Source organism: Cryptomeria japonica, chromosome 5, assembly GCF_030272615.1.
Source record: "Cryptomeria japonica chromosome 5, Sugi_1.0, whole genome shotgun sequence".
Classification (NCBI taxonomy): domain Eukaryota; kingdom Viridiplantae; phylum Streptophyta; class Pinopsida; order Cupressales; family Cupressaceae; genus Cryptomeria; species Cryptomeria japonica.
Window position 1 is genome coordinate 128,987,253 of NC_081409.1, and position 14,047 is coordinate 129,001,299.

A 14,047-nucleotide genomic window follows, 5' to 3' on the forward strand; every position below is an offset into this window, starting at 1 on the left:
ATTTGCAATTTGAGCTTAGCCTTAGAACCAATCCCATGCATTTGGAGATGTTATCCCTTTCAGTTCAACCCTTTTACTTGCAATGACCATTCTGACAGTTAGCCATCTCTTTGTTGTATCTACAGTGAGCAGTTTGATAGTGAGCCATTTTTTAAATCTAGCAGTGAGCAAACACCCAACAGTGTAAACACAAATATAACTAGTTATATTCTCTTGAAACTTCACACTCTTCGTGGTTTTCCCCATTTGGGTTTTCCACGTATAAATTTTCGTGTTTATCTCGTGGTTGTGTTCTTCATGTTCAATTTGCATTAACTGCTTTATATCAATCAAGTTTGTTTGATATTTCAGTGGAAGGTTATAATTGCAAGGAAAAGTTTTAATCTCTAGGAATACTGACTCACCCCCTCTCAATATTCTGATGCTTTCAACCTAAATAGCATTACGTGTATTCATGTGTATACTTCATGCTTTATGCCTTGCATTAATCTTGTGTCTGATTCGTGCCTTATGTGTATCCATGTGTATACCCTATACTTTGTGTTTGCTTCATAACAAATGTGTTTCAACATGCTTACTTCATGTGTGTTTTATATGTGTTCCCTTCTCATGTATGCTTGGTGTCTTGCATATATGCTTCACATCTTATGTGCAGTTAGGTGTTTGCCTCATGTTTGTCATGGTTGTATGCCTTCCTAATGATGTCTTGAATATGCTTTGCATCATGTTTGATGTGTTTTCAACTAGTTTGTTCCATGTGTGTTTCCAAAGCAATTTCATATTGAAAATCATCTTGAACACTCCATGATCATTGCTTGAGGATAATCAATTTTGGGCAGGGCGAACTGTAATGTCCCTATTTTGAAATAAAATTTAATAATAAATAATAATAAACATAAAACAACTAAAATGTAATTAAGTTAATGAATGGTCGAAAGGCATGGAATGAAGAGTTGTGACTATCTCAAACATGATATATAAAAGGGAGAAGAGATCATTTGAAAAGGGATGTTGAGGTAAGAAATGAATGAAGCATGTGAATCAAGGAAGGATTAGTGGAAGAAGAAAGGAATGAGAGGTCAATAAGGTTGTCTCTTTCAAAGGGCGAGAATTATGAAGGGTTGTACCGTTTCAAAGGTAATTGTGAAAGCTTGTCTCTTGCCAAGGAGCAAACATGATGAAGAGATGTGACCTCTCCCTCACATGGGAAGATCGAAGATCTTAAAAGAAAGAAGGTTCATTTGAAGAAGAGATGGAAAGGTGGTGACTCTTTCACCAATAAAAGAGAGATCATTTATAGGAAGGGCAAGAATAAAGATGGAAAATATCTAAGACATTAAAAAGAGGATTAGATCAGATTTTGGAATTAAAAACAAATTAAGCATACAGCAATTCAATCGTATATTGGTTTTGGTCTCAGTTCTTATGCATAGCATAATGAATTTTATTTATGATTGTTCACTACTGATTTATGTACATACAGTTAACAATTATGATGTTTATTTCTGATTGCTTAATATATGTATATAAAATGCATGCCATGATATAGGTTTCTATATGTTTTGCTTATATATTGTAATCAGTCATGATAGGGGCAATGATTAGGTTTCTATAATGTTTTGCTTATATATTCTAATCAGTCATGATAGAGGCAATGAGGAATTATAAAGGAGAACCAGCGTTGGGTCCTCTTCTAAGTACGCCAACTCATGGTAATAGACCAAGAAGTATCATGAGGCCAAGGGGGTACAAAGGGTTCTTCTATTGGGCTTGGAAAAGATGTGCTTTCGAGCTGCCCTGTTGTGAATAAACTTCAGCCCTCTATCATGGTGGAGCAACATACTAAGGAGCCCAAACATAGGAAAGATCTATGCATTTACGAAAGGGAACATTACACTTATCCGTATGTGAGAGTCCAAATAGTAATATAGTATAAATCACAGATATAAAGAAATTATTGCAAACCAAACTATGCGAAGTCAAGGTCCCTTCTGTGTGTGCATATGCCGAATTTGTGATTGGTAGTTTCTTTCAACTATATGTCTTGTTATTGTGCATTTCTCTAATGGCATACGGTCATGGTCATGGTCATGGTCATTCAAGGTTCATCTGCTAGCTAGTATTTTAAAGCCGTATGCTAGTAAGTGCAAAAGGATGTGACTCGGTTACTGTTCCTGCTAGTAACTCTTGAGCTTTGCCCCCATATCAGTATCATACTTCTTTACCTAATAAGATGATCAAAAGAATAATCTGGATCTGAATTTTGTAAATGGCTTTAGCCTATTAATTGAAAATGAACATCTTGACCGAAGACTTGCCAAGTACTACAAACATAAGAATAGTCTAAGACTCAAACCTATTCAACTAAATCCACAAGCATTTTGAATAGAATTTCCCATGATAGGAAAAGTAACGTGTTTCTAATCCAATGTAGGCATAAAAGGACCAAAAATTATCCGTCGAACTCGATACTGATCAAGGGCCTTTGGCCTATCATAACTTAAAGTAATCTTTCTTTCTATAGTGTTACATCAATGAAAGTCGTGCCAAATATTGATGCACGGTTGAGAAGTGGGAACAATAATACTTCTCACAAACTTTAATATTCGAACCGCATTTCTTGGTATTTGTTCTACAATATGATCTGGTTTACGTTACATGTTTAACTATAGGATAATTTGAAATTTAGTATCAGCTAAAAAATACATATTGTATCAGCTGTTGAACATCTAAATGTAGTTTTCAAATTCTAAGCAACAAAGAGTTCAGCCTTTCCATCTATAAACAAGCTCATGAACTCCTCTCCATCTACTGTTTCTTTCTCCATTAGAAGCTCTGCTAATTTGTGAAGAATGTCGATTTGTGTTGTGATTATGTTGACAGCTCTGGCATATGCCTTCTCAACAAGCTCTCTGACTTCAGCATCAACAATATCTGCCGTTGCCATAGAGTAATCCTTTTGTGGGGACATCTGTAAGAGACTATAGTTAGTCTCCTTGCACATGGATAAGATGTCTCTGTACTTTAGGGATATGAAAATCTGAACTATAAAATTGAATATGGTATAACATTAGAAAATTACCTGTTGTCCCAAAAATGGATTTCCACCACCTCCTCCAAGAGATATTTGTCCAATCTTTTTGCTAAAACCAAGTCTTTCAACCATCTGGCGTGCAACACGAGAGACCTGTTGGAAGTCATTTGAGGCTCCTGTTGTAACATTTTCCTTACCAAAAATAACTTCTTCTGCAACCCTGTATGCCAAAAAACCAAATCATCAGTTCACATTTTGTTTTTTGATGCCTGACATGAAATACAGCTGTTTGAGGACATCGCTCATATATATCAGCCTAACCTTCCACCGAGTGCAACTGCCATCTGATTCTCTAGGTAGCTTCTGCTATATAGCCCAGACTCTAATCTCTCTTCACTAGGAGCAAAAAATGTCAGACCTCCAGCTTGGCCACGGGGAATGATTGAAATTTTTGCAACGGGATCATACTCTGGCATAAGTGCACCAACAAGGGCATGGCCAGCCTCTACATCACACAAAAAAACAAAGCATTAATCGACAGCTATTCTCTCAAATGCTCATATAGATATTATAAACAACCACCACTTTAATTTAGGAAAACTGGAAAGCAAGCTTCAGCGTAAACACCAAAATGTTCACGTTGGACAGTAGCATGTTAAATAAGATATATTTTGAAGCCTAGGAGGCTTAAGCCAATATAAATTTACGGAGAAGATTGGTAAGAAGGACACTATAAGATGATAGCGGTTTTCCTCACAAAATTGAGGGCACATAAAGGCCCAGCAAACAGCATGCAGCAAATGCCAGATAAGATGTATCAGGTGAACAAAACAAGTAACGAGGCAGCCCATGTTATCAGGTAGCATAATATCATCGAACATGACACCCCATTTATCTCATGAAAGAAATTACTTACATCGGTGTTATTAGTTGTGGATTACATCATCTACTCTTTGGCGTCACATTAAGAAGCATTTACTGATTAACTATCTTGATGGTTTCGAATTTGGATTTAAAGATACTTAGGTCCATACTTCCACCATGGATCTGCGTGAAGAGGTGAACAAAAAGCAGATATCTTCAATAATATACTAATTTACTATAATATGATGACATATATCTTCAAAGATAGGTTCAAAGGTAGGTAGATATACTTCTTGGATGCATTCCATGTAAGCAGAAAACTTGTTGAGATCCCCCAAAAAAAGGAAAATTAAGGCAAAAGAATGAGTGAGGACAAAGCCGAGTCTGGTGTTTTATTACACCAGTTTTCTGCAGCAAGAAGAATTATCATTGTTGAGGGTTGAGATATAAAAGTAATTGAAAGTTAACGTAACGTATACAGAGAATAAAGGTTTTTGACAGGTTTGCATACAAATCTGCAATGCACAGATAAGCATGCAAATGATGAAAAGCCCAAACCATTCAAACCTTAACACAAGCAACTCAATGTGTCAATTCTCACTAGGAGCACTATATTTGTAATAGAGTATACAGATTCATATCACCATATACAGCTTTACTGTGTCAAATCATAATTAACATGGAAACACCAGTGTTGTGGAGGTGTCCCAGTTGTAATAAATACAATAGACAAGGGCTTCTTGTCTAAAATATACAGAGGGATCCAAGGCAAAACAAGATAACCTTTTTTACAGCACTTTCCAGTCAAGAACTTGGTGTCTGGGAGCAAGAAACATTCATCATTTTCTTCAAATAAGTGTCCATCAAAAAGGAAGAAATACTGTTCAAAGATGAACAATAGTCCAAAGGAAATGACACAAAAACAAAATGCAAAGTTACAGAGGGAAGACAAAGGGAGATGGAGACCCCACACAATGAGGCCTAAAGCAAATAATCAGGTAAGGAATGTAGAATATGTACACAATTTTCTGTTACAAAAAAAGGGGGGGGGTAATGAAGACTTGTATAAGTTAAGATTCTCCTAGGGTAAAAGTAAATGCAATTACAGTAGACATCTCACCAACCTTCACATTAATGCAATCACATGTTTAAACCATCTCGTGATAACAGAAACCATGTTATAATCATAATTGACCGCAGAAGCATGTTGCAGTTTACCATGATATGCAACTAGCCTCCTCTTCTCCTCTGATACAACAGCATTCTTCTTCTCTGGGCCAGCAATAATTCTTTCCAGAGCATCAGAAATTTCATCTTTGCTAATCTCTTTCAGGTCTCTTCGAGCAGCAAGAATGGCAGCTTCATTCATCAAATTTTGCAAATCAGCACCAGTGAAGCCAGGCGTCCTCCTTGCAATTTTGTCAAAATCTACATCTTTCCCCAATGCTTTGCCTCTGGAATGAACCTGCCGAGTCATGTGCAGATGAATGAGAAAATAAAATAGCAAACCATGCTAAAGCTTTATATTTTGTAATATTAACTCTCAAAATCTCAATCTGTTATTACCAAAAGGGACTTGCAACAACTAATAGAAATTTACTTTCCTATCATTTGCATAATGTTAGACATGATAACGGCATTCTTGTTTCAAACAAATCCAACATACAAATTAAGGGCATAGAAAAACAAAATTGCCTACTCCCAAATCCAGTGGAAAGATCTTATCTGAAATGACAACAATTACACTATTGTCCTGGTTGACAGCCTATGCCATGTTGCATTTTACTCGAGCAATGATAAAGAAACATTCTACTTCTATCATTTAATAAACAAAAGAAAAAAAACTTTAGTAAACTCAACTTGGTCACAAGATTCCCCTATCCAAATTTATTAACAGCACTTCCATCTGCATTTATATGGTCGGTTAACTAAGCTAAGTTGCATTTTACTTAACCAATGAGTGCGATGCTCCTACAATGAAAATTAAATTAAATGACTCCCTAGAAACTAAGTGCAACAAAAGAAAGAAAATGTCTGCAATAAATTCAATTGCAGTGCTTACATGCCATTGTCTCTCATCAGCAAGCTATTTCGATTCACATTTTACTCAGCCAATGACTACGATGCTTCTAACATTGAAGCATGCATTGAGAACTGTAGCAGCCACACAATTGTATGTATACTAACCAAACCCAATAGCAGCATTTCCACCCTAAATTAATCACAGTTCTGGCCTTTTATGGTTGGTAGCCTATGCCACAATGACTTTTACACAACCACTGTATATGACACTTTGACCATTAAAAAGAATAATAAAAGAATGTCTTCATTGAATCCTCTTTACACCAAGAAACTAATTCACGCAAAATAACTCACTGGAATCCAAATGCAATATATTCATAAAATTCAAACTTGAGTCACTACCTCAAGAATCTTCACTCTCCCGGCAACATCTGGCCTGTCGACAGTAACTTGTCGATCAAACCTCCCTGGGCGCAGAAGTGCTGAATCCAAAACATCTGGCCGATTTGTAGCAGCAAGAACAATTACCCCGCTGTTACCTGAGAACCCATCCATCTCTGTCAGTAGTTGATTGATGGTTTGCTCCCTCTCATCATTCCCACCACCAAGCCCGGCCCCTCTCTGCCTCCCCACCGCATCAATTTCATCAATAAAAACAATACACGGTGCCTTAGACTTCGCCTTTTCAAACAAATCCCTGACCCTTGAAGCACCAACACCAACAAAAAGCTCCACAAATTCTGAAGCAGCACATGAGAAAAATGGCACACCAGCCTCCCCAGACACAGCTCGGGCAAGTAGGGTCTTTCCTGTGCCAGGTGGCCCAACCAATAAGCAACCCTTAGGAATCTTCGCACCCAGGGCTGTATACTTGTCAGGGTTTTTTAAGAAATCTACCACCTCCTGCAGCTCCAACTTGGCCTGGTCAGCACCAGCCACATCAGCAAAGGTTATGCCAGTCTCAGGCACCTCCTGCAACCAGGGAAAATTTGAAGAAAATTTCAGTTTTAGTTTCTAGACAATATGGATATTATAGGGCTTCATTTTTTAAAACACATAAGATATTTGATTTTTTTTATAGTGGATAAAAAACAAACTTCTAACCTGCCTCCCATGCAAAGATGTACACAATGACACACACATATATTAAATAAAGATAATCAAACAGACCTTGACGAATTAATATAAAACCAAGTATATATAACTGTTAGTGGTCATATATTGATATAATGCACAACTACACGAATATTTCAATATAGGTATCTGCAATCATAACTCAATACATTCAAAAATTTTATTTTAGAACTGGGAAACAGTTATGCACAGTTATTCAGGACTAGACGTGCAACCATAATCTGGTCAATATTCAATCAAGAGAATAACAGAGACCTAGGTGAATTCCTTTCAAAATTGAATATTTGTACCTATCAGCAGCTATATAATGATGTTAGGAAGAATTATGACCACAAGCATAAAATATTAAATTAAGATAATCAAACAAAGCATTGGTCCTTTATGATGATATTGAAAGTGCATAGATATAAATCTCAAAATCCTCTATGCCATACATATCAACAGGAGAAATAAGTTCCTGTTACATTTTGGTAAGTTTGGTAACTATATGTACAATTTAGCATAAAATTAATCGATAAGTCTAATCTTTATTAAGTAATTTAATGGTTGCACAGGCGTAATTAGTTGAATTTTTTTTATTTTGTGGACTTTTAACTGTGTGGGTCATTATGTCTGTGTCAAATCCCACATAAGATACAAATGTAATTAATAATGCGTATTTACATCTTCAATTACTCAACGCAAATACATGAATGAGCTGTAGTTGGGTTAGTCCACACCAATCAGAATAGTGAGACAAGGACTCTAAGGACATTACATGTTGCAAAATCTTTGCCAATGGACATAGAGTTTCAAGGGTGACAATCCTCCTCTATTAACAAATACTTGCCTTGTAGTTATTACCAACATTTGCTGTCCCTTACCCTTGATAACAAATGTTTGCCATGCATGCTGAGTAGGTTCCCCCACCTTATAATTTACGGGAAAAAAATGTCATCTTACTCATTGAGGTCACCTTGAATGACTTAGACAAGTACATGAGTGAAACCTAACAAAACTCCAAAGTTGCTTTGTATTTATTACCAACATTTAACCATTACTTCCGGATGCTAACAAACACTTGCCATATGTACTCAGTGGGCCCCATTGTAATTATTACCAACCTTTACAAGGAAAATGCCATTATTGTGTAGAGACTACGCATGGAAGTCATCATCTTGAGATGGCTTAGCCACACTCAGGTCTAATCCCACAAAATTAAATATCCAACTAAACCCAAAGCAGCAGTTCACATTCATCGCTCCATTCAAATAGAACACTAAGCAAGTTCATATCTCCATTTGGCCAAGGCAACCTGGTCAAATGAAAAACTTTGCCATCACAATTGGCTAGGGCTTAATCGCACTTTGAAAAAAAAAATTACCACAAATATGGAGAAGTTTAATTTGGTAGGGGCTTGTACCTAGCCTTTTTAATGCAATTGCTCCACTTGTGGCTCTAACCTAATTCATTGGTGCAATTTATGAACATCTATTCAAGTAATTTTCAGAATCTAAGATTTCAGCAATTTCTGGATTGATGAAGTAAAATTTTCGAAGTAGCCAAGGGGGCACAAAAGAGTGAATTCCTAACCTATCAATGTTCGATTCCTTTAAGGCACTGGGAAAAGAGATATGCCAAAAATTAGCTGCTTTGAAACAGATACACTCAGACCTTGACTCACAGCCCATGGAAAGTAAAAAAATAGTTTGTGTTCTCCCTATTTCAAGAATGAATTCAATGGATACTATTTTTTAGCAGGAGATTATCTGTGTAGGTTAAACAAATATAACCACATACGATTATTTGTCTGCCAGATAACCTGAAACATTGGATGACAAACACCAATACAACTATCTAGAATAATCATACGGATGAATTACTCAATTATTCATATCAGCACGAGTTACAAAATATATTACAATACAAAAAAAAATTACCAACCAGTGTAATATTTATAATCATTGTGAAAAATCATTCAATAGACTAAAATTCAAATTCCAAACCATAAATAACTTGATTAAAAAGTCGAGCCAACTGGGTTGTAGTAAAGTGGTAGGGTCACTTGGTTCTCATGTAGGGACCAAACTTTTAAATCTCCCCAAAGATATTTAAGCACTGGGATGGCACACTGAAGCGGTAGTCCCACATCAGTTGATAGAGTATGTGGTAGCCCCGCAGGTGATGCTACTCTACAGGTGGAGGAATAAGGAGGAAGACTACTCTACAGAAGGAGTTAGGAGCTACAGCATTCAAGCATAGATAGAGCAGTATTGCCACATGTCAAAAGGGGAGGAACCCCAATTTTAGCCCTCATAATCAATAACTGAAAAACCTGATTTAAAAATCTATATTTTGATAAAAAATGTCAGATGACAAAAACTTAACAACCATCAAAGTGGCAAATAAAAGCAGATACTAAATTTGGTTTCATAACTTGGTGAACGCTTTTGGAAAACATGTTACTCAGAAAACCCTTGAAGCAAAGAGTAGGTGGAACTTTTCAATATCAAATCGATAAAAAATCATATTTTGAAAATTTAAGCTATGTGGATGTGACTGGGTGGTAATGCAAGACCATTACCACAATAGAGACCCTCAACAATAATGCAGCTGCAATGAAGCAGGCAAAATGAAAATGTACCTGGGCTATTTCAACCCATTCATGTGCCAGATTTAACATTATTTATTTTTTAAATTTTGTCAAGAATTAACCAATATTCACAGAAGAACTCAACAGAAAAAGCAAGCAAAGAACTGAAGGTACATATTTTCTAAGTAAACGCAAAACTTGAAGACATGATAACTGTGTTAGAATTTAGAATTTGATTCTAGTGGTTGATATTTTATTGCATAACTGATCAATTGACAAATAAATATAAATCACAAAAGACATGATCAATTGAAGTAATTTGTATCATGCGACATTGTTTATAAGTAAGGATGTTTGAACAAAAGAGAGAGAAAAACATAAAATAAAACAAGAAACATGTTCTAAAGAAAACTGCAAACCCCTGGTTCCACCATAATATCCAGGCAAAGTTGAAGGAGATTACATTAACACTTGACAAGTGAAAATCCCAGGCAAAACACACTGAAAACCAGACAATGTTTTTGAGACATAGTATGAAATGAATTTAAGCTAGTCTTCTGAAATCATATGCGCAGTATCTAAGTATAAGATCTTTCTACAGAACCCATCATCAGAGTTAAGAAAAATGTTGTTTTAATAATGTAAATACTTGTGTGATAAATTAATGTGTATTTTGTTTGGGTAAACTAGGTTATAGACGGGGTGGCTGACTGAGCTTGTGACTCGGGTAGTACCATAGTTCTGATCGGGTTTCTCCCCAACCAACTGTGCTTCATGTGAATTAACCATTCTATGAATATATCTAATTTTTCTTTTTTCTTTTTTTTTGAAGTAATCAATTGGAAGGACGATTGCAAGAGTCTTTGGAAAAACTGTATATGTTTTGTTTACATAAACGTGTGGTCCATCATCACTCACTTCCTGTCGCTAGTGATCTGGAAACACTGATGTAAACAAAATATACACAATTTTTCCAGAACCTCCAACTATTATAGACTGTATAAAGTAAACGATTGAAAATTGTCTACCGTTTATAAGCTCCTGGAAAAACGTGTATTTTTTTTTTGTTTACATCAAAGTTTGATACATTATCATTCGCATTTATCCTAATACTGAGCTTATGAACTGTGAAAACCTAATGTACACAGTTGGAAGCATATAAAAACAAGAGCAGAATTTTAAATTTATTAAAACGAGACAAATTTTAAAGAAGATGAAGAAGGGAGAAAGGGAAAAAGAAATTAGCGTGCCTGAAACTTAGACTTGGAACGGCCAAAGTCCATAGGACCGCCAAGGCCGCCAGGTCCCCCGGGCCCACCCTGCGCACGCCTGAACAGAAAGAAGAGCCCTCCAAAAGCCAATATCGGAAACAGCAAATTCCCAATCACATTAAAGAGATTGTTATTACTATCGCCCTCCGACACAGAAATGTCCACGCCGTTCATGGCGAGGATATCAACAAGGTCAGGGTCATTAGGTAGCGTGACGGTGGCGCGCCGCCCGTCCACGGCGGAGAGCTGGAGCGAGGCGCCATCGCGACTGAATCGCACGCGCTCCACTTTGCCCTTCTTCACAGCATTGAGGAAGTCGCTGTAGCGCCATTGCGCACCCTCCGGAAGGTCGGATGAGCGGGGCTCCGGGGCGGAGACGGCGGCTCCGGAAAAGGGAGAGGGAGTAGCGGTTTGTAGGGCGTTTGGGCGGAGGGCTTCAGCCCCGGTTGGAGGAGGTGGGGCGGGGGCAAGCTCCGGCGCGGCAGCTGCAGGGAGGAGCGCCAAAGGCGATGTGGAGAGGAGCGGAATTGCGATGAGCGCAGCTGGGAGACTTTTCTGTAGCGAGGCCCGGGGAGTGAGGATTTGGGTGGCGCGCTGGTGGTGGAGGAATTTCGGTGCAGGGGGTGAGAAGGCCAGGCGGTGGCCGAAGAATTGAGTTTTGATCGGAGTTGAAAGAAGTAGATTGGTGGCCGCCATTGCTTATTTGGAAAATAAGCTTGGATCTGAATGTCTGTGCTGTGTTGATAAATTTATCATATTTGAGTATGAGTCTGGCTACTTGGTTGAGACACTATCCCTGTGCCACGGCAGTGCTTTGTTTGGAGGACACGTGGCAGGATTCAGGCCTCAAATAGAGGCCTGGAGGCCGCCATTCATTATCTTCGACTGATAAATTTCCGTAACAGTTCAAACAAGAGACATTGTGATAGCCAATGGAGACAGGAATGGACTCGAAAGTATAGAAATGAAATATCTTAGGTAGTTACGTCTACGAAACCAAATGAAGAGTTTATGGGATAAAAAAAAACATAACATTAAATCTTTTGAATATAATTTTCCATATCTAATTTCTTATTATGAATCTTGATCACGAAGCTTGTCGTTTGGTTGATCTTGTCCTTGTCAAATAACTGATGCATGTTGTCGGCCTTCAGAATAATCTCATACTAAGCCTGAATATCATCATACGTTGTGCATTCAGTAAGAAAGTGTCATTTTGTCTCCGCCGCTCCCATCCCACAAAACAAACAAGTTCTCTCTTCCCATATCTCCTTGGGTCTTTGCCACCTACCCGTTTCACACCTGAGATGATGCGAACCAGTCCTCAGTTGTGCCACAAGCAGCCTAGTTTTCCCTTTAATGACTGCTCCTAAATATGCTTTCTCACCATGTTCTCCAGTTGGGTTAAATTCTTTAATATAGTACGCCTTTTTGCGTCTAATGTGGTTATTCCACATGGCAATTTGAAACTTTTCAATGACAAACTTATTTATTTCCTGGTTGGTATTAGGACAATCGTGCAGTTTGATGTTCCATTTATTCAACCACTTTCTGTTTTGTTTCATCCAAGTTTTCTTCCTATGAATAAGACCTTCTTCCATCGCAATCTTGGGTCACCAGTGGTTATCCATGTTCTCAACCTTCTTTAGATAACTTATTAATTGAGTTAATGTTTATGCTTCCAATGGAAACATACCTGCTTCTGCCAAAAGAATTTCATATGGCACTGATGTTTTAATTGTGAAATTGTTTGTGATTAGGTGTTTTTGAATTCTTTCTAACTGTCTCCATCCACATTTTGACATGTTGTCTCCCCAAACTTCACAACTATAAAGAACAACCGGTGTGAACAGGTTTTTTTGGTTTTCCAATCCCATAATTCAACATTTATGCACCTATTTCGAAATAGATGTGACGCTCTCCATCCTCCCTGAATCCTTTTTGCTCTGCAAGTCACCCAACTAAGTTTATAGTGGAAGTCAATCCCCAGTGATGAGGAGGCAACAGACCAAAAGGATAACCCTAAACAAACCAACCTCTAAGGCTCACAAACTCAACCAAAATCCCTAATTCCAAAGATCCTTACACAACACCAAGTCAAGCCATAGTTAAATGACACCAAATAACACCTTAGAAGACCCAAAGGCTCCACTATGTCTACTTACAAACAACTAACACTTCTCAAGTTCTTGTGTGACTACCCTTGCATACATGAGTGGGCTACTACTAGGCTTTCGGGTTTGAATGGCTCACTTGCCCAATTCAATACAACGATCCTTGGAGGGGTGTTCTCACAACACCTTAACACAAATGAAACAAGATTTCATGGTTTAGATCCACCAAAACATCAATTTTGACTCACTCGCCCACAAACTGAACTAGTTGCCATTAGGCCTCCATTTGAAGGAATCAATTGATAACTTTTGACACCCTAAGGATCTAGGCAAACAAATTATATTTTCAGATACCCTTTTGAGAGTTCTCAACAATATCTCAGTTTCTGGTACTGGACCAACTTGCAGATATCCCAACCAATACTGCACTAACAGACCTAATAGGGCTATTAGACCTATTTGACTGAACGCCTTCCACAAATTGGTTTGGTTCTCCTGATGGATGACCATCACTGACCATGAAATGTTATGTAAACCTCTAAAGTACTTTTCTACCACATTCAAACCCCTTTCCAGTGCTCTACCACTCAATTCTCACGCACTGCACTCATCAAATCAGTTTGTCACATAGAGATGTCCGACCTAGGGTTAATTCTCCATCCTCTTCGCCCTATTGTATCCTCTTAATGGCTTTTGGAACTAACATATGATACAGTGGCCTATCATCTCCTATAACGGTAGAGTGTTCAGTTAAGGATTGATAGGCCAAAACCCATTGTTGCAATCAAACCCTGGGGGTTTGAGGGTTTTAGACTACCCGATAGAGATTTGCTTGTAGAATGGGACAGCGATCACTTCAAGACTTCACACTAAAAGCAAAACAAAGGTAAAATGATCTAGTTACAGGAACTATGCCATGATCATTCTTGCCAATCCACCTTCAGTATGCAATCAACAAAAATTAGACGGTTTTTCGAGTTTCCAACAGTTCTTGATGCTTCAATTTTCTTTCTAAATCAACCAACTTACATCCTTC

General features: G+C 37.8%; 1 protein-coding gene across 1 annotated transcript; it reads right to left on the minus strand.

Moving 5' to 3' along the window:
* Positions 1–2,472: 2,472 nt before the first annotated feature.
* Positions 2,473–11,799, minus strand: LOC131076622 (ATP-dependent zinc metalloprotease FTSH 1, chloroplastic). The gene is made up of 6 exons (XM_058013904.2): positions 10,877–11,799; positions 6,323–6,892; positions 5,117–5,363; positions 3,356–3,539; positions 3,083–3,254; positions 2,473–2,971 (listed from the first exon to the last, which is right to left on the minus strand). Exons 1-6 carry the CDS (start codon positions 11,591–11,593, stop codon positions 2,750–2,752), a joined length of 2,112 nt encoding a protein of 703 aa, XP_057869887.1. The 5' UTR covers positions 11,594–11,799; the 3' UTR covers positions 2,473–2,749.
* Between the last annotated feature and the right edge of the window lie 2,248 nt (positions 11,800–14,047).

Bases quoted from the DNA above. Each gene is read 5' to 3' on its own strand.
- LOC131076622 (XM_058013904.2), bottom strand. From the start codon at position 11,593: ATGGCGGCCACCAATCTACTTCTTTCAACTCCGATCAAAACTCAATTC. The intron at 3,540-5,116 runs GTAAACTGCAAC...TGTGTGATGTAG, and splicing joins GAGGCTAGTTGCATATCATG to AGGCTGGCCATGCCCTTGTT. The intron at 3,255-3,355 runs GTTAGGCTGATA...TTTGGCATACAG, and splicing joins GCAGTTGCACTCGGTGGAAG to GGTTGCAGAAGAAGTTATTT.